Source organism: Pseudorca crassidens, chromosome 13, assembly GCF_039906515.1.
Source record: "Pseudorca crassidens isolate mPseCra1 chromosome 13, mPseCra1.hap1, whole genome shotgun sequence".
Lineage (NCBI taxonomy): Eukaryota > Metazoa > Chordata > Mammalia > Artiodactyla > Delphinidae > Pseudorca > Pseudorca crassidens.
Window position 1 is genome coordinate 87,871,114 of NC_090308.1, and position 26,578 is coordinate 87,897,691.

The 26,578-nt window shown below is 37.6% G+C and overlaps 1 protein-coding gene across 7 annotated transcripts in view; it reads right to left on the minus strand.

The window, feature by feature from the left end:
- The window catches only part of PHF3 (PHD finger protein 3), a 103,307-nt gene that overhangs the window by 12,831 nt on the left and 63,898 nt on the right, over positions 1-26,578 (minus strand). For all 7 annotated transcript variants that reach the window (XM_067702880.1, XM_067702881.1, XM_067702879.1 and 4 more), the window contains 5 exons: positions 22,061-22,370; positions 19,316-19,499; positions 16,289-16,436; positions 16,050-16,206; positions 14,702-14,818 (listed from right to left, as the gene is read on the minus strand). In XM_067702880.1, the coding sequence (XP_067558981.1) occupies positions 14,702-14,818; positions 16,050-16,206; positions 16,289-16,436; positions 19,316-19,499; positions 22,061-22,370 (916 nt within the window). The remainder of the gene's footprint in view (positions 1-14,701; positions 14,819-16,049; positions 16,207-16,288; positions 16,437-19,315; positions 19,500-22,060; positions 22,371-26,578) is intronic.

Consider the following 26,578-nt stretch of genomic DNA (forward strand, 5'->3'; position numbering starts at 1 on the left):
TTCGGGCTTCCGTCGGAGCGCAGGGAGAGGACTGGGGTTGGCGGCGTGAACACAGCCTGAAGGGGGTTAGTGCGCCACGGCTAGCCGGGAGGGAGTGCGGGGAAAAGTGTGGACCTGCCGAAAAGGGAAGAGACTTTTTCTTCCCTCTTTGTTTCCTGGTGCGCGAGGAGAGGGAATGAAGAGCGCTGCTTAAAGGAACTCCAGAGATGAGTGCGAGCCGCGGCTAACAGCGCGGACCACAGAGACGGGCGGGAGACGCTAAGGCTGCTGCTGTCGCCACCAACAAGCCTGTGTGTGAGCACAGGACACTATCCACACCTCCCTTCCGGGAGCCTGTGCAGCCCGCCACTGCCAGGGTCCTGGGATCCAGGGACAACTTCCCCGGAAGAACACATGGCATGCCTCAGGATGGTGCAAAGTCACGCCCACCTCTGCCGCATCAAGCTCACCCCGCACTCCGTGCCCCTCCCTCCCCACAGCCTGAGTGAGCCAGAGTCCCCGAATCAGCGGCTCCTTTAACCCTGCCCTGTCTGAGCAAAAAACAGACGCCCTCGAGCGACCTACACGCAGAGGCGGGGCCAGATCTGAAGCTGAACACGGGAGCTGTGCCAACAAAGAAGAGAAGGGAAATCTCTCCCAGCAGCCTCAGAAGCAGCGGATTAAAGCTCCACGATCAACTTGTTGTACCTGCATCTGTGCAATACCTGAATAGACAACGCATCATCCCAAATTGAGGAGGTGGACTTTGAGAGCAAGATTTATGATTTTTTCCCCTTTTCCTTTTTGTGAGTGTGTATGTGTATGCTTCTGTGTGAGATTTTTGTCTGTATAGCTTTGCTTTCACCATTTGTCCTAGGGTTCTATCCATCCGTTTCTTTTTTTCTTAAAAAATTTTTTTTTTCTTAATAATTATTTTTTAATAACCTTATTTTATTTTACCTTACTTCATTTTATTTTATTTTATCCTCTTCTTTTCTTTCTTCCTTTATTTTTACCTTTTCTCCCTTTCAATTCTGAGCTGTGTGGATGAAAGGCTCTTGGTGCTGCAGCCAGGAGTCAGTGCTGTGCCTCTGAGGTGGGAGAGCCAACTTCAGGACACTGGTCCACAAGAGACCTCCCAGCTACACATAATATAAAATGGCGAAAATCTCCCAGAGATCTCCATCTCAAAACCAGCACCCAGGTTCACTCAACGACCAGCAAGCTACAGTGCTGGACACCGTATGCCAAACAACTAGCAAGACAGGAACACAACCCCACCCATTAGCAGAGAGGCTGCCTAAAATCATAATAAGTCCACAGACACCCCAAAACACACCACCAGATGTGGACCTGCCCACCAGAAAGACACGATCCAGCCTCATCCACCAGAACACAGGCACTAGTCCCCTACACCAGGAAGCCCACACAACCCACTGAACCAACCTTAGCCACTGGGGACAGACACCAAAAAAAAAGGGAACTATGAACCTGCAGCCTGCAAAAAGGAGACCCCAAACACAGTAAGATAAGCAAAATGAGAAGACAGAAAAACATACCGCAAATGAAGGAGCAAGATAAAAACCCACCAGATGTAACAAATGAAGAGGAAATAGGCAGTCTACCTGAAAAATAATTCAGAATAATGATAGTAAAGATGACCCAAAATCTTGGAAATGGAATAGAGAAAATGCAAGAAACATTTAACAAGGACCTAGAAGAACTAAAGATGAAACAAGCAACAGTGAACAACACAATAAAAAAAATTAAAAATAATCTAGATGGGATCAATAGCAGAATAACTGAGGCAGAAGAACGGATAAGTGACCTGGAAGATAAAATAGTAGAAATAACTACTGCAGAGCAGAAAAAAGAAAAAAGAATGAAAAGAACTGAGGACAGTCTCAGAGATCTCTGGGACAACATTAAACGCACCAACGTTCGAATTATAGGGGTTCCAGAAGAAGAAGAGAAAAAGAAAGGGACTGAGAACATATTTGAAGAGATTATAGTTGACTTCCCTAATAAGAGAAAGGAAATAGTTAATCAAGTCCAGGAAGCACAGAGAGTCCCATACAGGATAAATCCAAGGAGAAACACGCCAAGACACATATTAATCAAACTATCAAAAATTAAATACAAAGAAAACATATTAAAAGCAGCAAGGGAAAAACAACAAATAACACACAAGGGAATCCCCATAAGGTTAACAGCTGATCTTTCAGCAGAAACTCTGCAAGCCAGAAGGGACTGGCAGGACATATTTAAAGTGATGAAGAGGAAAAACCTACAACCAAGATTACTCTACCCAGCAAGGATCTCATTCAGATTTGATGGAGAAATTAAAATGTTTACAGACAAGCAAAAGCTGAGAGAGTTCAGCACCACCAAACCAGCTTTACAACAAATACTAAAGGAACTCATCTAGGCAAGAAACACAAGAGAAGGAAAAGACCCACAATAAAAAACCCAAAACAATTAAGAAAATGGTAATAGGAACATACATATCGATAATTACCGTAAATGTAAATGGATTAAATGCTCCCACCAAAAGACACAGACTGGCTGAATGGATACAAAAACAAGACCCATATATATGCTGTCTATAAGAGACCCACTTCAGACCTAGAGAACACACAGACTGAAAGTAAGGGGATGGAAAAAGGTATTCCATGCAAATGGAAACCAAAAGAAAGCTGGAGTAGCAATTCTCATATCAGACAAAACAGACTTTAAAATAAAGACTATTAGAAGAGACAAAGAAGGACACTACATAACGATCAAGGGATCGATCCAAGAAAAAGATATAACAATTGTAAATATTTATGCACGCAGCATAGGAGCACCTCAATACATAAGGCAAATACTAACGGCAATAAAAGGGGAAATCGACAGTAACACATTCATAGTAGGGGACCTTAACACCCCACTTTCACCAATGGACTGATATCCAAAATGAAATTAAATAAGGAAACACAAGCTTTAAATGATACATTAAACAAGATGGACTTAATTGATATTTAGAATACATTCCACCCAAAAACAACAGAATACACATTTTTCTCAAGTGCTCATGGAACACTCTCCAGGATAGATCATATCTTGGGTCACAAGTCAAGCATCGGTAAATTTAAGAAAATTGAAATTGTATCAAGTATCTTTTCCGACCACAACGCTATGATACTAGATATCAATTACAGGAAGAGATCTGTAAAAAAAACAGATACATGGAGGCTAAACAATACACGACTTAATAACGAAGTGATTACTGAAGAAATCAAAGAGGAAATCAAAAAATACCTAGAAACAAATGACAATGGGGACCTGATGACCCAAAACCTATGGGATGCAGCAAAAGCAGTTCTATGAGGAAGTTTATAGCAATACAATCCTACCTTAAGAAACAGGAAACCTCTCGAATAAACAACCTAACCTTGCACCTAAAGCAATCAGAGAAAGAAGAACAACAAAACCCCAAAGTTAGCAGAAGGAAATAAATCATAAAGATCAGATCAGAAATAAATGAAAAAGAAATGAAGGAAATGATAGGAAAGATAAATAAAACTACAAGCTGGTTCTTTGAGAAGATAAACAAAATTGATAAACTATTAGCCAGACTCATCAAAAAAAAAGGGAGAAGACTCAAATCAACAGAATTAGAAATGAAACAGGAGAAGTAACAGCTGACACTGCAGAATGGAAGAGAGGATGAGAGATTACTACAAGCAACTCTATGCCAATAAAATGGACAAACTGGAAGAAATGGACAAATTCTTAGAAATGCACAACCTGCCAAGACTGAATCAGGAAGAAATAGAAAATACGAACAGACCAATCACAAGCACTGAAATTGAAACTGTGATTAAAAATCTTCCAACAAACAAAAGCCCAGGACCAGATGGCTTCACAGGCGAATTTTATCAAACACTTAGAAAGGAGCTAACACCTATCCTTCTCAAAATCTTCCAAAATATAGCAGAGGGAGAAACACTCCCAAACTCATTCTAGGAGGCCACCATCACCCTGATACCAAAACCAGAAAAGGATGTCACAAAGAAAGAAAACTACAGGCCACTATCACTGACGAACATAGATGCAAAAATCCTCAGCAAAATACTAGCAAACATAATCCAACAGCACATTAAAAGGATCATACACCATGATCAAGTGGGGTTTACTCCAGGAATGCAAGGAATCTTCAATATACGCAAATCAATCAACGTGATACACCATATTAACAAACTGAAGGAGAAAAACCATATGATCATCTCAATAGATGCAGAGAAAGCTTTTGACAAAATTCAACACACTTTTATGATAAAAAACCCTCTAGAAAGTGGGCATAGAGTGAACCTACCTCAACATAATAAAGGCCATATATGACTAACCCACAGCCAACATCGTCCTCAATGGTGAAAAACTGAAAGAAAGCATTTCCACTAAGATCAGGAACAAGACAAGGTTGCCCACTCTCACCACTCTTACTCAACATAGTTTTGGAATTTTTAGCCACAGCAATCAGAGAAGAAAAGGAAATAAAAGGAATACAAGTCAGAAAAGAAGGAGCAAAGCTATCACTGTTTGCAGATGACATGACACTATACATAGAGAATCCTAAAGATGCTACCAGAAAACTACTAGAGCTAATCAATGAATTTGGTAAAGTTGCAGGATACACAATTAATGCACAGAAATCTCTGGCATTCCTATACACTAATGATGAAAAATCTGAAAGTGTAATCAAGAAAACACTCCCATTTACCATTGCAACAAAAAGAATAAAATATCTAGAAATAAACCAACCTAAGGAGACAAAAGACGTGTATGCAGAAAATTAAGACAGTGATGAAGGAAATTAAAGATGATACAAATAGATGGAGAGATATACCATGTTCTTGGATTGGAAGAATCAACATTGTGAAAATGACTCTACTACCCAAAGCAATCTACACATTCAATGCAATCCCTATCAAACTACCACTGGCATTTTCCACAGAACTAGAAAAAAAATTTCACAATATGTATGGAAACACAAAAGACTCCAAATAGCCAAAGCAATCTTGAGAACGAAAAACGGAGCTGGAGGAATCAGGCTCCCTGACTTCAGACTATACTACAAAGCTACAGTCATCAAGACAGTATGGTACTGGCACAAAAACAGAAATATAGATCAATGGAACAGGATAGAAAGCCCAGAGATAAACCCACGCACATAGCATCACCTTATCTTTGATAAAGGAGGCAGGAATGTACAGTGGAGGAAGGACAGCCTCTTCAATAAGTGGTGCTGGGAAAACTGGACAGGTACATGTAAAAGTATGAGATTAGATCACTCCCTAACACCATACACAAAAATAAGCTCAAAATGGATTAAATACCTAAATGTAAGGCCAGAAACTATCAAACTCTCTTAGAGGTAAACAAAGGCAGAACACTCTATGACATAAACCACAGCAAGGTCCTTTTTGACCCACCTCCTAGAGAAATGGAAATAAAAATAAACAAGTGGGACCTAATGAAACTTAAAAGCTTTTGCAGAGCAAAGGAAACCATAAACAAGACCAAAAGACAATGCTCAGAATGGAAAAAAAATTTGCAAATGAAGCAACTGACAAAGGATTAATCTCCAAAATTTATAAGCAGATCATGAAGCTCAATAACAAAAAAACAAACAACACAATCCAAAAATGGGCCGAAGACCTAAATAGACATTTCTCCAAAAAAGATATACAGATTGCCAACAAACACATGAAAGAATGCTCAACATCATTAATCATTAGAGAAATGCAAATCAAAACTACAATGAGATATCATCTCACACCAGTCAGAATGGCCATCATCAAAAAATCTAGAAACAGGGCTTCCCTGGTGGCACAGTGGTTGAGAGTCTGCCTGCTGATGCAGGGGACACAGGTTCGTGCCCCGGTCTGGGAGGATCCCACATGCTGCGGAGCGGCTGGGCCTGTGAGCCATGGCCACTGAGCCTGCGCGTCTGGAGCCTGTGCTCTGCAACAGGAGAGGCCGCAGCAGAGAGAGGCCCGTGTACCGCAAAAAAAAAAAATCTAGAAACAATAAATGCTGGAGAGGGTGTGGAGAAAAGGGAACATTCTTGCACTGCTGCTGGGAATATGAATTGGTACAGCCACTATGCAGAACAGTATGGAGGTTCCTGAAAAAACTAAAAATAGAACTACCATATGACCCAGCAATCCCACTACTGGGCATATGCCCTGAGAAAACCATAATTCAAATAGCGTCATGTTCCAAAATGTTCATTGCAGCTCTATTTACAATAGCCCAGAGATGGAAACAACCTAAGTGTCCATCATCGGATGAATGGATAAAGAAGATGTGGCACATATATACAATGGAATATTACTCAGCCGTAAAAAGAAACGAAATCAAGTTATTTGTAGTGAGGTGGTTGGACCCATAGTCTGTCATACAGAGCGAAGTAAGTCAGAAAGAGAAAGACAAATACCATATGCTAACACATCTATATGGAATCTAAGAAAAAAAAATATGAAGAAACTAGGGGTAAGACGGGAATAAAGACAGAGACCTACTGGAGAATAGACTTAAGGATATGGGTAGGGGAAAGGGTAAGCTGTGACAAAGCGAGAGTGGCATGGACATATATACACGACTAAACGTAAAATAGATAGCTAGTGGGAAGCAGCCACATAGCAGAGGGAGATCAACTGGGTGCTTTGTGACCACCTGGATGGGTGGGATAGGGAGGGTGGGAGGGAGGGAGAAGCAAGAGGGAGGAGATATGGGAACAAATGTATATGTATAACTGATTCACTTTGTTATAAAGCACACCATTGTAAAGAAATTATACTAACACACCATTGTAAAGAACACACCATTGTAAAGAAATTATACTCCAAATAAGATGTAAAAAAAAAAAGGCAAGTGTTGATACTCACACTAATTACAAAGGGGAAGATCACCTCCCAGGGGAAAAAAAAAAAGAAATAGAGGAGACAGCTGATTCCTGGTGCAGGAATAAGAAGGGGAGATCACCTTCCTCCTCACAAATACATCAGAAATACATCTAAACGTGGATAAAACCCTACAGAACACCTACTGAACGCTAGCAGAAGACCTCAGACCTCCCAAAAAGCAAGAAACTCCCCACGTACCTGGGGAGCGCAAAAGAAAAAAGAAAAATCAGAGACAAAAGAATAGGGACAGGACCTGCACCAGTCGGAGGGAGCTGTGAAGCAGGAAAGTTTCCACACACTAGGAAGCTCCTTCATGGGCGGAGACTGCGGGTGGCAGAGGGGGAAGCTTCGGAGCCGCGGAGGAGAGCACAGCAACAGGGATGCAGAGGGAAAAGCGGAGAGATTCCCACACAGAGGATCAGTGCTGACTGGCGCTCACTAGCCCGTGAGGCTTGTGTGCTCACCCGCCGGGGTTGGCAGGGCTGGGAGCTGAGGCTCCGGCTTCGGGAAAAGGTATGGTCCTGCCTAAGAGGCCAGAGAACATTATTTTGGGGTGCACGAGAGGGGATACAGAGCACCACCTAAACAAGCTTCACAGACGGGCGCAGGCCGCAGCTATCAGTGCAGAGACCAGAAACGGGCATGAGACGCTAAGGCTGCTGCCGCCGCCACAAGAAGCCTGTGTGCGAGCACAGGTCACTATCCACACCCCCCTTCCGGGAGCCTGTGCAGCCCGCCACTGCCAGGGTCCTATGATCCAGGGACAACTACCCCGGGAGAACGCACGGTGCACCTCAGGCTGGTGCAACGTCATGCTGGCCGCTGCCGCCGCAGGCTCGCCCCACATCCGTACCCCTCCCTCCCCGCGTCCTGAGTGAGCCAGAGCCCCCTAATCAGCTGTTAATTTAACCCCCTCCTGTCTGAGTGAAGAACAGATGCCCTCAGGTGACCTACACACAGAGGAGGGGCCAGATACAAAGCTGAGCCCCGGGAGCTGTGCGAACAAAGAAGAGAAAGGGAAATCTCTCCCAGCAGCCTCAGGAGCAGCAGATTAAATCCCCACAATCAACTTGATGTACCCTGCATCTGTGGAATACCTGATTAGACAACGAATCACCCCAAAATTGAGGCGGTGGACTTTGGGAGCAACTGTAGACTTGGGGTTGGCTTTCTGCATCTAATGTGTTACTGCTTTTATGTTTACCTTAGTTTACTATTTAGAGCTTATTATCATTGGTAGAGTTACTGATTTGGTTGCTCTCTTCCTTTCTTTTTATATATATATATTTTTTTCCCTTTTCTCCTTTGTGAGGGTCTATGTGTATGCTTCTTTGTGTGATTTTGTCTATATACCTTCGCTTTTACCATTTGTCCTAGGGTTCTGTCTGTCTTTTTTTTTTAATAAAGTTCTTAATGCTTGTTATCATTGATGGATTTGTTTTAACATATGGTTGCTCTCTCTTTCGTTTTTTACTTTATTATTTTTTTATCTTTAATAATATATTTTTTACTTTAATTACTTTATTTTTCTTTGTTTCTTTCTTTTTCTCCCTTTTCTACTGAGCCGTGTGGCTGACAGGTTCTTGGTGCTCCAGCTGGGTGTCAGGCTTGTGCCTCGGAGGTGGGAGAGCTGAGTTCAGGACACTGGTCCACCACAGACCTCCCAGCCCCAGGTAATATCGAACAGTGAAAGGTCTCCTAGAGATCTCCAAATCAACGCTAAGACCCAGCTGCACTCAATGACCAGCAAGCTACAGTGCTGGACACCCTACGCCAAACAACTAGCAAGACAGGAAGAAAACCCCACCCATTAGCAGAGAGGCTGCCTAAAGTCATATGAAGTTCACAGACACCCCAAACACACCACCAGACGCAGTCCGGTCCACGAGAAAGACAAGGTCCAGCCCCACCCACCAGAACATACACACTGATACCCTCCACCAGGAAGCCTACACAAGCCACAGAACCAACCTTAACCACTGGGGACAGACACCAAAAACAACGGGAGCTACGAACCTGCAGTCCGCAAAAAGGATACCCCAAACACAGTAAGCTAAGCAAAATGAGAAGACAGAGAAACACACAGCAGATGAAGGAGCAAGATAAAAACCCACCAGACCTAACACATGAAGAGGAAATAGGCAGTCTACCTGAAAAAGAATTCAGAATAATGATAGTAAAGATGATCCAAAATCTTGGAAATAGGATGGAGAAAATACAAGAAACGTTTAACAAGGATCTAGAAGAACTAAAGAGTAAACAAACAATGATGAACACCACAATAAATGAAATAAAAAATCCTCTAGAAGGAATCAATAGCAGAATAACTGAGGCAGAAGAACAGATAAGTGACCTGAAAGATAAAATAGTGTAAATAACAACTACAGAGCAGAATAAAGAAAAAAGAATGGAAAGAATTGAGGACACTCTGAGACCTCTGGGACAACATTAAACGCACAAACATTCAACTTACAGAGGTTCCAGAAGAAGAGAAAAAAAACAGGGACCAAGAAAATACCTGAACAGATTACAGTTGAAAACTTCCCTAATATGGGAAAGAAAATAATCAAGATCAGAAAGTGCAGAGAGTCCCATACAGGATAAATCCAAGGAGAAACACGCCAAGGCACATATTAATCAAACTATCAAAAATTAAATATAAGGAAAAAATATTAAGAGGAGCAAGGGAAAAGCAACAAATAACATACAGGAGAATCCACATAAGGTTAACAGGTGATTTTTCAGCAGAAACTCTGAAAACCAGAAGAGAAAGGCAGGACATATTTAAAGTGATGAAAGAGAAAAACCCACAACCAAAGATTACTCTACCCAGCAAGGATCTCATTCAGATTCAATGGAGAAATTAAAACCTTTACAGACAAGCAAAAGCTAAGAGAATTCAGCACCACCAAACCAGCTTTATAATAAATGCTAAAGGAACTTCTCTAGGCAGAAAACACAAGAGAAGGAAAACACCTACAATAACAAACCCAAAACTATTTAAAAAATGGTTAATAGGAACACACATATCAATAACTACCTTAAATGTAAATGGATTAAATACTCCAACTAAAAGACATACACTGCCTGAATGGATACAAAAATGAGACCTGTATATATACTGTCTACAAGAGACCCACTTCAGACCCACAGGCACATTCAGACTGAAAGTGAGGTCATGGAAAATAGTATTCCATGCAAATGGAAATCAAAAGAAAGCTGCAGTAGCAATTCTCATATCAGACAAAATAAACCTTAAAATAAAGACTATTACAAGAGACAAAGAAGGACACTACATAATAATCAAGTGATCAATCCAAGAAGATATAACAATTGTCCATATTTATGCACCCAACATAGGAACACCTCAATACATAAGGCAAATGCTAACAACAATAAAATGGGAAACTGACAGTAACACAATCATAGTAGGGGACTTTAACACCCCACTTTCATCAATGGACAGATCATCCAAAATGAAAATAAAAAAAGGAAACACAAGCTTTAAATAATACATTAAACAAGATGGACTTAATTGATATTTATAGGACACTCCATCCAAAAACAACAGAATACACTTTCTTCTCAAGTGATCATGGAACATTCTCCAGGATAGATCATATCTTGGGTCACAAATCAAGCATTGGTAAATTTAAGAAAATTGAAATCGTATCAGGTATCCATTCGACCACAACGCTATGTGACTAGGTATCAATTACAGGAAAAAAATCTGTGAAAAATACAAACACATGGAGGCTAAACAATACCCTACTTAATAACCAAGAGATCACTTAAGAACTCAGAGGAAATCAAAAAATACCTAGAAACAAATGAAAATGAAAACACGATGACCCAAAACCTACGGGATGCAGCAAAAGCAGTTCTAAGAGGGAAGTTTATAGCAATACAGTCCTACCTCAAGAAACAAGAAACAACTCAAATAAACAACCTAACCTTACACCTAAAGCAATCAGAGAAATACGATGAAAAAAACCCCAAAGTTAGAAGGAAAGAAATCATAATCAGATCAGATATAAATGAACAAGAAATGAAGGAAACAATGGCAAAGATCAATAAAACTAAAAGCTGGTTCTTTGAGAAGATAAACAAAACTGATAAACCACTAGCCAGACTCATCAAGAAAAAAACGGAGAAGACTCAAATCAACAGAATTAGAAATGAAAAAGGAGAAGTAACAACTGACACAGCAAAAATACAAAGGATCATGAGAGATTACTACAAGCAACTGTATACCAATAAAATGGATACCCTGTAAGAAATGGACCAATTCTTAGAAAAGCACAACCGTCCAAGACTGAATCAGGAAGAAATAGAAAACAGAACCAGACCAATCACAAGCACTGAAATTGAAACTGTGATTAAATATCTTCCAACAAAGGCCCAGGACCAGATGGATTCACAGGCAAATTCCATCAAACATTTACACAAGAGCTATCACCTATCCCTCTCAAACTCTTCCAAAATACAGCAGAGGAAGGAACACTCCCAAACTAATTCTATGAGGCCACCATCACCCTGATACCAAAACCAGACAAAGATGTGACAAAAAAAGAAACCTACAGACCAATATCACTGATGAACATAGATGCAAAAGTCCTCAACAAAATACTAGCTAACAGAATCCAGCAGCACATGAAAAAGATCAGACACCATGATCAAATGGGTTTTATCATAGGAATGCAAAGATTCTTCAATATATGCAAATCAATCAATGTGATACACCATATTGACAAACTGAAGAAAAACCATATGATCATCTCAATAGATGCAGAGAAAGCTTTTGACAAAATTCAACACCCACTTATGATTAAAACCCTCTAGAAAGTAGGCATAGAGGGAACTTACCTCTATGTAATAAGGGCCATATATGACTAACCCACAGCCAACATCGTCCTCAATGGTGAAAAACTGAAACCATTTCCACTAAGATCAGGAACAAGACAAGGTTGCCCACTCTCACCACTATCAGTCAACATGGTTTTGGAAGTTTTAGCCACACCAATCAGAGACGCAAAAGAAATAAAAGGAATCCAAATGGAAAAGAAGATGTAAAACTGTCACTGTTTGCAGATGGCATGATACTATACATAGACAATCCCAAAGATGCTACCAGAAAACTACGAGAGCCAATCAATGAATCTGGTAAAGTAGCAGGATACGAAATTAATGCACAGAAATCTCTTGCATTCCTGTACACTAATGATGAAAAATCTGAAAGAGAAATTAAGAAAACACTCCCATGTACCACTGCAACAAAAGGAATAATACCTAGGAACAAACCACCCTAAGGAGACAAAAGACCTGTATGCAGAAAACTATAAGACACTGATGAAAGAAATTAAAGATGATACAAACAGATGGAGAGATATACCATATTCTTGGATTGGAAGAATCAACACTGTGAAAATGACTATACTACCAAAACAATCTACAGTTTCAATGCAATCCCTATCAAACTACCAATGGCATTTTTCACAGAACTAAAAACAAAAATTTCACAATTTGTATGGAAACACAAAAGACCCCGAATAGCCAAAGCAATCTTGAAAAAGGAAAATCGAGCTGGAGGAATCAGGCTCCTTGACTTCAGACTATACTACAAAGTAATCAAGACAAAATGGTACTGGCACTAAAACAGAAATATAGATCAATGGAACAGTATAGAAAGCCCAGAGATAAACCCACGCACATATGGTCACCTTATCTTTGATAAAGGAGGCAAGAATATACAACAGAGAAAAGACAGCCTCTTCAATAAGTGGTGCTGGGAAAACCAGACAGCTATATGTTAAAGAGTAAAATTAGAACACTTCCTAACACCGTACACAAAAATAAACTCAAAATGGATTAAAGACCTAAATGTAAGGCCAGAAACTATCAAACTCTTAGAGGAAAACAGGCAGAACACTCTGACATACATCACAGCAAAATCCTTTGTGACCCACCTCCTAGAGAAATGGAAATAAAAACAAAAATAAACAAATGGGATGTAATGAAACATAAAGCTTTTGCACAGCAAAGGAAACCATAAACAAGATGCAAAGACAACCCTCATAATGGGAGAAAATATTTACAAACGAAGCAACTGACAAAGAATTAATCTCCAAAATATACAAACAGCTCATGTAGGTCAATATCAAAAAAACAAACAACCCAATCCAAAAATGGACCAAAGACCTAAACTGACATTTCTCCAAAGAAGATATACAGAACGCCAACAAGCACATGAAAGAATGCTCAACATCACTAATCATTAGAGAAATGCAAATCAAAACTACAATGAGGTATCACTCCACACCTGTCAGAATGGCCATCATCAAAAAATCTACAAATGATAAATGCTGGAGAGGGTATGGGGAAAAGGGAACCCTCTTGCACTCCTGGTGGGAATGTAAATTGATACAGCCACTATGGAGAACAGTATGGAGGTTCCTTAAAAAACTAAAAATAGAAATACCATACGACCACTACTGGGCATATACCCTGAGAAAACCGTAATTTAAAAAGAGTAACATACCACAATGTTCACTGCAGCTCTATTTACAATAGCCAGAACATGGAAGCAACCTAAGTGTCCAAAGACAGATGAATGGATAAAGAAGATGTGGCACATATATACAATGAAATATTACTCAGCCAATAAAAGAAATGAAATAGAGTTATTTGTAGTGAGGTGGATGGACCTAGAGTCTGTCATACAGAGTGAAGTAAGTCAGAAAGAGAAAAACATAAATACCATACGCTAACACATATATATGGAATCTAAAAAAAAAAAAAGAATGGTTCTGAAGAACCTAGGGGCACGACAGGAATGGAATGCAGATGTAGAGAATGGACTTGAGGACACAGGGAAGGGGAAGGGGAAGCTGGGACGAAGTGAGAGAGTGTCACGGACATATATACACTAGCAAATGTAAAACAGATAGCTAGTGGGAAGCAGCCACATCACACAAGGAGATCGCTTGGTGCTCTGTGACCACCTAGATGGGTGGGATAGGGAGGGTGGGAGGCAGACGCAAGAGGGAGGACATATGGGGACATATGTGTATGTATAGCTGATTCACTTTGTTATACAGCAGAAACTAACACACCATTGTAAAGCAATTATACTCCAATAAAGATGTTAAAAAAAATGCAATACAGTGTGCGTACTACATACGTTATATAACACATCAGTTAGGTCTGGGACAGCACTACTTAACTATACACAAGGTATTTCTGTGTATATAAACATTCATACGTGATACTTCAGGGTCACATTTTATCAATAAATTGTTAACGAAAAAAACCCTTGTTCTTGAAATCTTTTGGCATTTGAAAATGAATATTAAAGGACTATAAACTTATAAAATTTTCATTCTGACTTAACCTGGCTCCACAAATTACCAATATTCATAAAACCTTCAAACTATGCTTTTGAAACGTGCAAATGTAAGAAAAGATACACTTATTTTCCCATCCTTCTGATTTACAAAATATAAGGTAATTATGTAAGTTGATAACTGGAGGAAATGAGAAAAAGGCAGAAGAGATCAGGAAAAATCAACAACAAAAAATTTAAGAATAGGCTAATGGAGGATCAGTAACAAAAAAACACAGAACAAAAAGTCTGTTGCTGTGCACTCTGAGGTGAATTACTACATCTGTGTATAGCGTTTTTCTCTATGGCTAAAAAATATGTTTTGATATAGACAAACACATATTTGTAGATATTTTGATAGAGACAAACACATATTTACAGATAATCTTACATGTCTATTTTCTCTTCGTCTCCAAGCAGCTAACTCTTTAGAAGCTAGTTCTTCTGGACTCATTCTTATAAGGTGATCAGGGGTTACTTCTCCTTTTAGCACTTTCTTAAATAATATCTGGAGGTATTTAAAAATGGGAAGGAAAGGAGAGAAAAACATTTTTAAAAGAACGAGGAGCTGCTGTATAGAAACTTGTAATAAATGAAGATGAAATTTTGAAACCTAATTTACAAATGTTTAATGATTCACATATTACCTCCTGCAAAGAGAATAAATGACAGCCTTGTGTTCTAGAAACTTACCATCTAAGGTAGCTAAATACACATTTTGTATAAAAGCCAAGACACGATGGAGAAGCATGTGTGGTGAAGTCATTACAACATCTTTGCAAAGTTGTATTAAGTCTTCCCAGGGACAGACACCGTCACAATAGCCAACCCATGACTATATGAAAGATACTGCATAAAAGAACTTTACTGAATGTGATGTCTTTCATATTTTTAAGATTTCATATGTTTAAATCCTAACAGGCTTACAGGGGACTCCAGAGCTAAGAACCAACTGTTAAGAAAAAACCTGAAGGAAGTAAATATTTACTTGAAGAAAAGCTTTCAGATTACATAATTCAAAAAGTATCTGATCCCCTGCACCATGATGGCAGATTGTACAATGTAGATTTTTCTTATGTAGCTGTTAGCATACTTCAAGAAAATACCTCATATCACACACTACGGCAAATACCATTACACAAACTGACAAACTGATATCACTCGTGTGAAAACGTTGTAAAACTTAAACAAATGTGTAAGGAGTTTGCATCTACACCCACAGCTTTCAGATTTCCTCTAAGTCCCAGGAAAAGATTAAGGATTCAATTAAAGTTTACTCCACTGCTAAGATTCTTAGAACTAGTCATATTTAAATTAATAACAATATTTTAAAACAGCTTTCTTTTTTTATCAAAATGTAAATTATTTTCTTAAGCAGTGTAACTCTATTTTCAAATTTACATCAGAAGTATTAAATACATAGTGTTACAAATTTTGGTTTAACAGTGTTTTTGAAGAATACATATGAATGAATTTTTTAATAAACTGGATTAAACAAGGGACATAAAGGAAAGAAAATTCACATCAATCGGGTTAAGATAGATTTAGTATTTTATATTTTAACAGACATTGCATAACACTAGTCACCACTGTTCAGAATTCATAACTCAGTTCAGTAGCAAAAGACTAGGTCTCACTTCAAGAAATAAATTATAGATCTATTGTATGAAAATCATAAATCTCTATGTATTAGGAAAGTTGGAAGCATAAAGATCCAGACATGAACAAAACATACTTACATTGTTTTTAGGATCTTTCAGATTGAACATCAAACTTCTATATTTGTTCTTATATTTAGCATCTGTGTCCCGAAAAAAAGAGAAAAGCTCTTTTTCAATTTTTGTGGCAACTTTTGCTGCCTTTTCCTCTGGTACCTTCAAATTTGAGTCTGTAAGTCTTAAAATTAGAATAATTCAATTATTTTCCAAATACATGAAGCGTATATTATTCAATCTTCTACAATAGCAACGCGTGTTACCTTTTCATAAGAATATCTTTGAGAGAATGCCGGACGCTCTGTCGGATCTGGTCTGTGGAAGGCTTGGAGGCAAGAGCCGCCGGAGGATGTGCACCAGGGGGGCCCTTTTCGGTTTTCTTCTTCTTTGTCTCTTGCTTCTCATGAGCACCTAATTTAATAAATATCAAAACTCACTAAATTGCTTTTAAAAAGATACTTTCCTTTTTAATGCACAATGTAAGTGGACTGATTAAAAATCACTATTTTAAAATCATAAGATCAGACTCCATATTTCACACTGAAATATTCCTGACATTGAAATTCTAATCTATGTATGATGACAGATGATAACTAAACTTATTGTAGTGGGTCACTGTGCAATATATACATATATCAAATCATTACACTGTACAACTGAAACTAATGTTATATGTCAATTATACCTCAATAAGAAAAAAAAGTTCTAAATGAATTTTAATTAGAAATTAAGTGAGTAAAAAGTGGCCCTAATGCTATAAAATGTATATACCCCTTTCCCATATTAGATGATGGTTTTTAGAGCTACTTTTCATATATATATATGAAATATATATACCTGTAAAAAATTATTTAGAAAAATTGATCTGAACTTATTAGGTGTGCAGATAATGTAATGTCCTTACTAATACCACAAAATTGATGAATCTCCTCTGGTTTTAAAACAATTGTGTTAATGTGAATGTTAAGCTTTTCCAATGATTTTTCATTCCATCATTACTAATTTATGCACATCTTCAGAATCTCAGTGTCCTACAAACTCCTCATTCCAACAATTCTTAAATCGATCATTTTTTTACCATTCATGTCCTCACTTTCCCACACAACCAACTTTGGCCAGGTAGCCCAACACCTGCCATTCCGTTGCAGCCTGAACATCTTAATTCTCTCTCCTTTAAACATCAGCATTGGCAAAAACCACAACCTGGTGAAAGCTAACTTTTATCCTTCACCCACATAGCCAACAAACAGCTGAAGGTAACTGGAGAAAGTAAGCACTGGTGCTGACAGATCTCACTTTAAATTTACAACCACAAATCTCAAGTAGAGAGCTCAATCTGCCACCCTAATCCTATTAAACTGTCCGAGTAAATTTGCTCTCCCACTTTCCAAAAATGTATTTTATGCTTTTTCTCCTTTCTTCTCAAACCAATGATACCTCCAACTTGGACCTCATTTGATTTTCTCACTTCATATTTCACTGAGGAAGCAAAGCAGTGTCAGCTATTTTCCCATCACCAAACCTACTAACATACCTCATGTGTCCCCGCTCCTTCCACATGCAGCTTTCCCCACTGTTACAATGCATCAGCCGTCCTTTCCTATGACCAACCACTCCAGGAGAATCCTATTCCCCTCTGATCTCTTCATGGATTTTGAACCTCAACTATCGCCTCTCTCTGTCGCCCACATCATCAAATTCTCTCGCTACTGGATCATTCCCATTAGTCTTACAAACATGCTATAATATCTCTTTAAAGAGAAATCCTGACCTCATATCCACCTCTAGCCACTACACCATTTCTGTTCCCTTTAACAGCAAAATTCCTTCCAAGAGTTATTCATAATCACTATCTCCAGTTCCTCACCCTCCATCCTTCCACACGCCACTGTAACTGGCTTTTGTCCCCACTGCTCCACCAAAACGACTGTCTAGACAGCATCTGACACAATTGATCATCACCTCCTTCTTGGAACTTCACCTGACTTCCAGGCCACCATGGTCTCTTAGTTCTCTTACCTCAAAGGCCATCTCCTAGTCTCCTTTGCTGGATCCTCTCTTCCTCCCAAGTTCTAATTGCTGACGCACCCCAAGGCCTCTGCTTCTGCCCCTTCATTATCAAACTCTCTCTGTAGCTCTTTATATCTAAGTGCTTGATTTAAAATAACACCTATGCACCGACAGATCCCAAATTTATATACCATTGCCCGAAGTCCAGACTCATCTGCCAAAAATTTACTCAAAATATCTCCACTTGGATCTCTAATACCCATCTCAAAGTTAAAATACCCATAACATATTTTTCAATTTTCCTCCCCAATCTCTTTCTCATCTCTGCAAACAGCACCAACACTGATCTAATCACCTCCTAGGTGATTAGAAAGAAGACTAATCACCTAGTCTTCTAGGTGAAGACTCTTCTTTCCTTCACCTACCTACACCTAATCCAACAACAAGTTCTGCCAAGTCTACTATAAAATATATATGAATCTGACCACCTCCCTCACTGTACCTCTGTTCCAAGCTACCACTCTTTCTTTCCTAGGATATGGCTAAAGACTCCTAACCAGTCTACTCTCCTTCTCTCCTATCCTCCTACAGTCCAGGCTCCACAGAAAACCACAGTGAGCCATCACTCTCTTGTACAAATTCCTCTAAAGGTTCCCCATTATATTGAGAACAAAAAAAAGTAAACTCCTGTCATGGCCTCAAAGTTCCCACATAGTTTTGTCTAAACTCACCTTCCACCACCATTCTATCCCTCATGTATTACATTCTAATCATTCCACAGGGATTTTCTTGCTCCTCAAATGCAGAGGCTATCTCCACCTCAAAGCCTGCAGCTTGGCTGTGCCCTCTATGGATTCCTTCCTCCCAAACAACTCTGCATCCCTTTAGATCCCACAGCACATTACCACCTCCACTCTCTCTGAAACAAACTCCCTCCCACTCTCCTTGACCTTGACTCTCTATCCCATTACTCAACTTTTTCTTTATAGTGCCTAAATTCTCTAAAAATAGCACACCATTTTACCTGTCTACCTGTTATCTGTCATTTCCCATTGGTATTTAAGTGCCATGAGGGCAGGGGCGTTATCTTACTAAGTTCATTAGTACTTTCTCAGAATTTGGACCAATAATTCTTATTTCAAGTAGGGTCAATCACCTAAACTGTTTTTCTTGCCTTTGAAATGTAAAAGTTTAAAAATTTCCCTAAATATACTAACTGAAAGTATATGAAATAAAATATAAATACATTAGTATATAGTAATTTCTATTATTCTTACTACCTGGTTTTGAAGCTTTTTCTCCTGTGCAAGTAACAGCTGTAGACTCTTTTGTTATTTTTTCACTTTTTTCTTCTGAGGATCTCCGAGGTAAAACTGGTTGTCCCATCTTTCGAAGAGGAGCTAGCTGCCATTTTTTTATTTCACTATCCCTACAGTCTGATGAGTTTTTGCCTTCACCAGACTCCTAGGAAAAATAGTATTTAATTAATTAGAATGAAAACTACTAAACTATCTTTAAATACAAAGCAAGCCTCCTGAGCATGTGGATTGAAAAAATTAGTATGACAAGCTATTAAGATATCAAACATATTCCACTCTTCAGCCCAATAACTGTTTTTTGAAGATATATAAAACTCAACTGCAAAAAGGACCTTCACCGTTTCATCCAAAATCCATTTGTTAAGCACCTATTTTCTGCAGAACACATAACAGTCTGTAATGGGGAACTAAAAAACACTGAGAAATAATGGCATTAGAAAGAAAATTAGGTATAAGATATTAAGGGTCCTCTTCGTCGGCTGCAGATATGAAAAAAAGAGGGGGGATTGTGGAGAAATCAATTATCTGTATTTTTTACTACTTTCTAGAACAAATGAAGTCACATTTACCTATAAATGTATCAAATTCTCAGTGTACCTATTGGCAATTTTAACTCCTATAAGGTAGAACAAACCATCAGGACATCTACTATTTTTGTCCTAATTATAACCCACAAAGAACTACAAATGAAACCAGAATTGTGAGACCCTTGGGAGTTAATTAATCACATCATACCAGTCTTCACTGGTGGGGAAGTGGTTAAAAATCCGCCTGCCAATATGCAGGGGACACGGGTTTGAGCTCTGGTCTGGGAAGATCCCACATGCCGCGGAGCAACTAAGCCCGTGCGCCACAACTACTGAAGCCCACGAGCCTAGAGCCTGTGCCCCACAACAAGAGAAGCCACCGCAATGAGAAGCTCATGCACCGCAATGAAGAATAGCCCCCACTCGCCCAAACTAGAGAAAAGCCCGTGCACAGCAACGAAGACCCAACTCAGTCAAAAAATAAATAGAATAAATAAATTTATAAAAACAAAAAATCACATCATACCAGTGAGAAGAATACTTGTGTATAGAAATATAATCATAGTTTTTAAGAAGATAGAGTATATACAAAAAATCGATTTTCTCTAGACTGGGAATCCTATAATTTTTTAATTTACTTGTTTATTTTCTACCTCTCCAACTAGACTTACTTGAGAGCAGGAACATTTTTCAATCAGTCATACATACTCAAATCTGGTACCATGCTTGGCACACAATAGGAACCCAATAAATGGTTCAACATAAAATCTAGGGATAAGAAGTGATATTTAAAAAGCAGATTCCATCAACTAAAATCAGAGTAGTCAAATAAGATTCAACAGTTCAGTATCAAAAAGAAAAGAAACGAAAAGCAGTAATCACTTGGCTCATGTATTTATTTACAATATCAGACTAACCTCGGTTCCTTTTCTGATACAGAGACTGGATAGAGGGGTTTCTCAAAACATTCACCATGTTAATGTTTTATAATGTCTTTTTAGACAAGATGGAGATAACTCAACTGAATGACTAAACAATGAGCTGTATTTCTGAATGGCCAAGAAATTGTACTCAAGAAATGATGATCAGAAGTTAACAGAACCTTTCCAAAGGCTTGCTATAAACTGTTTTCAATGGCGCTCTCAGTTCTATATTATCAATTACTTTGGTGCTAATCAAATCAACAGAAAAAGTAATAGTAAATATCAGAAGGACATAATCTGATTCTCAGCAAGTCTTGGCAGACAGGAAACATTGGATGGCACAAGGATTTGGCAAACTGGAACTTAATCCAGATTTATCACATAAGGAGTGTCCCAAGAACTGAGTTTGTAAATAATGGAAATGGCTTTAGAAAAAACATGCTTATGTTCTTCAATCTGAATGGTCGAATTAAAATATTTCCAAGGTTCCTAATTTATGTTCGTTGTGTTTTGGAATATTACACTTGACCATCCACATATATTTGTTTCAGTGTTTCCTCCCTAGCACTACCTACAAGAATAACAAATCAATGATTAGAAAAATCACAGGAAATAAAAAAGTAGACAATGAAAATAAAATTTAATCAGATAAAGTGCTGTGTCCTTTGTACATTTCTCCTGTAATCGACTAATATCTTGAAATTTCTATTTAGAAAATACTTTAACAAGGTAGTTGAAAATGTAAGATGAGGGAAAACTGACAACTTTTTAAAAGGCCACATTTTAAGAGAAACATTTTGAGATACGGGTTCCAAGCAAATACTGGAATAAAAATCAAAAGAACTAAGATTACTTTTCCTTACAGAGAACTCTTTCACTTGAAAATAATAATGCCAAATGTGGTTTTATGGATTCATAGATATTTACAGACTGAAAAGCTTTTTAGAAAAACTTCTCAGCAAGCACAATTTATACCTACCACCACAAAATCTCACACACATTCTACCACAGAAAATGCAAGTACCAAACTAGAGACTAGAAATAGCACAAAAGACTGTAAGAAGTAAGATCTGCGTATTTTGAAGATGTCACTACCTGGTTTCACCAAGCCTGACAAAACATTTTAAGTAAAAACCCATTTTTACTGAAAAATAAATGTGAAAATGTACACAACAGTGAAATCTAAAGAGAAATTTCAAATTCGCAAGTCAGCCCGAAGTTCTTAAATAAAAATAATGCATTAATGAGAGGCTCACCCGTTTCAAAATTTTGACCTTGTGCTTCACTGTATCATCTATATATTTGGTTTTGTCATTTGTTGTAGTGTGCTTTGATAACCCAAGCTTTTCATATTCCATTGCTTTATCTTCACTATGGACTTCAACTTTAGCCTGGTTTCCCAAAATATCTGGATCTACTATTTCAGTCTTTTTATCTTCTTCGGCACAACATTTCACACACACATATTCTTTGTCTTCCTCTCCCATTTGCTGTGCTTGAGAAAGACTTAACCCAACACAATCACCATGAAACCAGTCATCACATCTCCCACAGCCAACCATAAACCTGGAGAGAAAAAAAAAAAGAACACTTTGATTCGATACATTTTCTTAAAAACCAATGCTGAGTGAGCCTAAACTGAATTTTTAGTATTTTTCCAGTATTTTGCATGTTTTCTGTCTTTACCCATTCTATCAGTTCAACATGGAGAGTTTTCAAAGAACATTCTATGAAAACGGAACTTTTAAGAAGTCAAACATTTCCCCTCTAATATGAGTGAGAAAATACTGGGGGGGGGGGGCGGGGAGGGGGACACATAAGGATAAAAATATAGGGCAACTGACCTTTGTCAGCATACCGTATAGAATAACAATGTATAGAATAACAGTATTTCTCCACTGAGAAGGGTGATAAACTGTGATAATCTGATCACAGACAACCCATCCAAGTTACAACTACATTTACCACATAGACTTGAAATCATACATAAAACTGGAGTCACTTATCCAACTAATCATTTTAAATAAGAGAAAACCCAGATGCAACAAAAATGCAACTCAAAACTAACAAAGTGGAGCCTCACAAATTGTTCCTTATTAACCACCTTAACTATATATATATAACTATTCTTTGAGCTCAAAATATTCTGGTTCATAGTGTCACAATGATTTAGCTGAAGGATCTTTTATGTACTTCTGAGGATGGGCTTCCTTACTACTTGACCTTGTACTTTAGATAATAAACTTGTTTTGCCAAATAATGACGAAATTATATCAACACGAAGATATTACTATTCAGGGTGAATTTTTTTTTAAATTTCCAAACGATCTCCTTATATTTTCGCTTTACTGCATTTTATCTAAGAAATAATTTCACTAACCAATGAAAAAGTCCAAGGACAGATTTATGACTCTAAAGAGTTTGTTTAACTTAGAATATCTGGAATTATTTTAGAATAAAATAGCAAAACAGATATATAAACAGCAATTTGAGGGTGAAATTACCTTTTTCACATACTTTTCAACCCATTATTAAGAAAATGACAAAGCTCACTTAATCACGTTTAACATTTTCCTTTTTTCTTCCTCAGGTTAGTAATTCATGGTATGTTTGAAAGATTTAGGAGAATTTAAGTATATTCTTTAATGATCTAAAGACTTTGTGCTGATTTCGATAAGAACAGTGGCACCAGCAACAGTGACCAAAGTCCTTTTAAAAACCTATCCAACAGGAAGATGTTAAAGGTAATTAATATACTGGGTGATACGGCCAACCCTCTCTAAATATACCAGTGGTCCTGTTTTAATGTAGAAACTGTAAGAATCAGAACGCTGAGTTTCAAACCTTACAGGATATCTTGAAAAAGTCACGCCAAATACCCCACCCCCTCAATTGCAGACCACTCTATTCTTCTTCCTCTCTCATGTGCCTTTCCACTGTGCATCAACCACTGCCATGCACCAAGGAAACTTGACTTCTTCATGTCTACAATTCACCATTCTTTACCCTAACTGGCGATGCCTGTGCTACCTTTTTCAGATAAGTCATTTCCTCAATGGTTCATTTTAAAACTTAAAACAAATTCATTAAAAAAAAAAACACCTCATGCCTTAAGTAAAAATAAATAAAAATACAGAATATTTTGGATTCATAGCCCTAGTGAGAAAACTTTCCAACAATGTGGTATTTGTCTGCAAGACAGAAATGATTTCTCTAGGTTTGGGAGACTTTAGATGGGTCCATGCATGTTTCAGTGATACAGATCATACAGCCAACAGAAAAATACGACATTTGAAAAATACAGATACTTAAAAGTTCTTCTATTTCAGATTGCAAAGTTGTAAGAACTCCTATTTCTTGAAAGCAACTATCTAGGCTGAATTTTTTTGAATTATTGAAGGAAAGCTAATGTGATTTCCCATCTCAGCTATATTAATAATTTCTTCAAAGCAAGCCTGGAAAAGTTTCAATAGGACACATACTATGACCATGGCTATGCTTTTGCCCCAAATCCAAATCTAACAAACCCATTAGGAAACTTCAAATCTTTATTCAACCAGTATAGAGTCATTTTATGATGTGGAATGTATTCATTATATCACCATGCCCCCAGTTTATTTATGGAAATATCTCCTCAAACTTGAGAAGCTCTGAAAAACAAACCTCAAAACTACAGTGCCATCCAGACGTATCCTAATAATAAGATTTTATATAAAAAATAATGCAGTTAAAATTTTGAGAAATCAAAACAAAAAATGACATTGATAAAAATAATTATATGTCCTAGGGGAAAATGTAATTGATTCACTTGAAAGTGAAACTGGAAAATTTCAGAAAAGGAAATATTACCAGTACTATGAACTTTATTAAGTGGCCTATCACAAAAAGAGAAGATACACTGTCTTCCCTTTTCATATTACGTTTCATGGCTTAAAAAGGGAGAGGGAGTATGGACCAAATAGCTAACATAATTACCCTCCCATTTTCTGCTCTGTCCTTGAAGTTCTGATTACCAAAAGGCAAAATCACTCAAAGATAAGACTATAACCCAGGTGTTAAATATTTCACTAAAAAAAATTAATGTGTGGTAAAAGATTAACTCTGAATTAACTGGACCAAGTCAGCATGAAATCAGTTAAATGGAAAAGTTCAGAAATATTTATGTTTTGTTCTCCTACTGTTATACATTCATTCACAAAATTTTAAATCCTACTATAATTTAAACCTAATTTAAAATGTAATCTTAATTCTAATCTTCTTGGCAAAAACCAAAATATATTCTTAGAAAATTTTCAAGTTTCTTCAAAGTAAACTACAAAAGCAACATTGAGAATTCCTGTTCTTAAAAAGTCATATCACAAATTCACTAATGGAGCTGTTACAAGATGAGCCGTTAAGTTCTGATAAGTGGTTCCTTTAAGTAACAACTAAGACTGTATTACTGTGAATGTATATGTACTCACTCTTTTCTAGGGTAAAATGATTTTATTCCACAGAAACATTAAATCATTGTTTTTGTCACTAACAGTCTAGTCTGCAGAGAAAAGTACTTTTCTATCAAACTCTTAAACTCCTGAGAAAAACCAGAATCACTTTCTCTAAGAGAAAATTTCCTTCTCAGAAAAAGGTTTCTTGTTTGAGTATAAAGCTATGACTCCATTACGCTAAGGATATTTTTTTGTTTCTAAATTTCATCCAATGAGCTAATCTTCTACAACTGGGCTAGAAAGTGTAACACAAACTGAAGATACAAATGTCATCTGGAGAGGCAGGGAAATACTAGAAACTACAAGGTAGGTATTATGAAAAGACTAAGACTTCTTCCTTCCAAAACGTCAACTGGCTTATGTTTAAAAGACGTTCAAAGATAAGTTTTTTTAAAAAGTATTAAATAGTATGGCTTTTAAAGTAATGAATATACCTTAGCTACAAGGCTGAATCAGGAAAATAAATGGAAGCCAAAACAACAGCATGAAGTGTAAACTGTGAGGCAGTCAATGCCTACTATCTTTAGGATACATACAGAAGTTGCTTATGGTCGAATATTACACTTGGCCATGCCATGAATGAATCCGTATTTAAAAATATAATTTCCAACTGGAAGCACATACAGGAAGCTAACCTCAGTTGCAACACATGTAAAATGCTGAAGAGTTATAAAATCATCTTTACATAAGTAAATTTGTCACAAGTGCTAAAAAAATGTCGTATTAACAAACAGCTTTCAATGAATGTAGCTGGCGCATGAGATCAAAGATATGGATGAAGTTATTTCCACATATGTCCTTCCTAATAAATTCATATTCTCACACATGGATTAAACTAGGAAAACTACATGCTGTGTGACACGTGCATTTTTTGAGTAACCTCAATATATACAAGCAGAGTGCATCAAAGAAGTAGTGAAGGCTAGTTAATATGTAAAGAAAAAAACAATCAATTACTTAGGCTTCTTTATTTACAAAATTGAATGTGAAATGCTGCTTCCAAAATTGATAGTTTCCAGTATTATTACATATTATTCATGTCGATTACATAGGGTAAACTCAAAATCCCTACACATCTAATATTCTATGTCATTTTCCAGCCTGGGGCAAAGAAACTCTAGGTTTTATAGGTTAGATCCAAAAGGCAGCCTTAGGTGAAAAAAAATGGGACTTAACAATCTTCATTTTAGGAAAATAACTGATATTGGGGAAGTGACAGTCATCATTCAAAAGCCTGGGCAAACTCCTGAGGACCACGCCATCATAACAGAAGTTTATCTCCAAAAA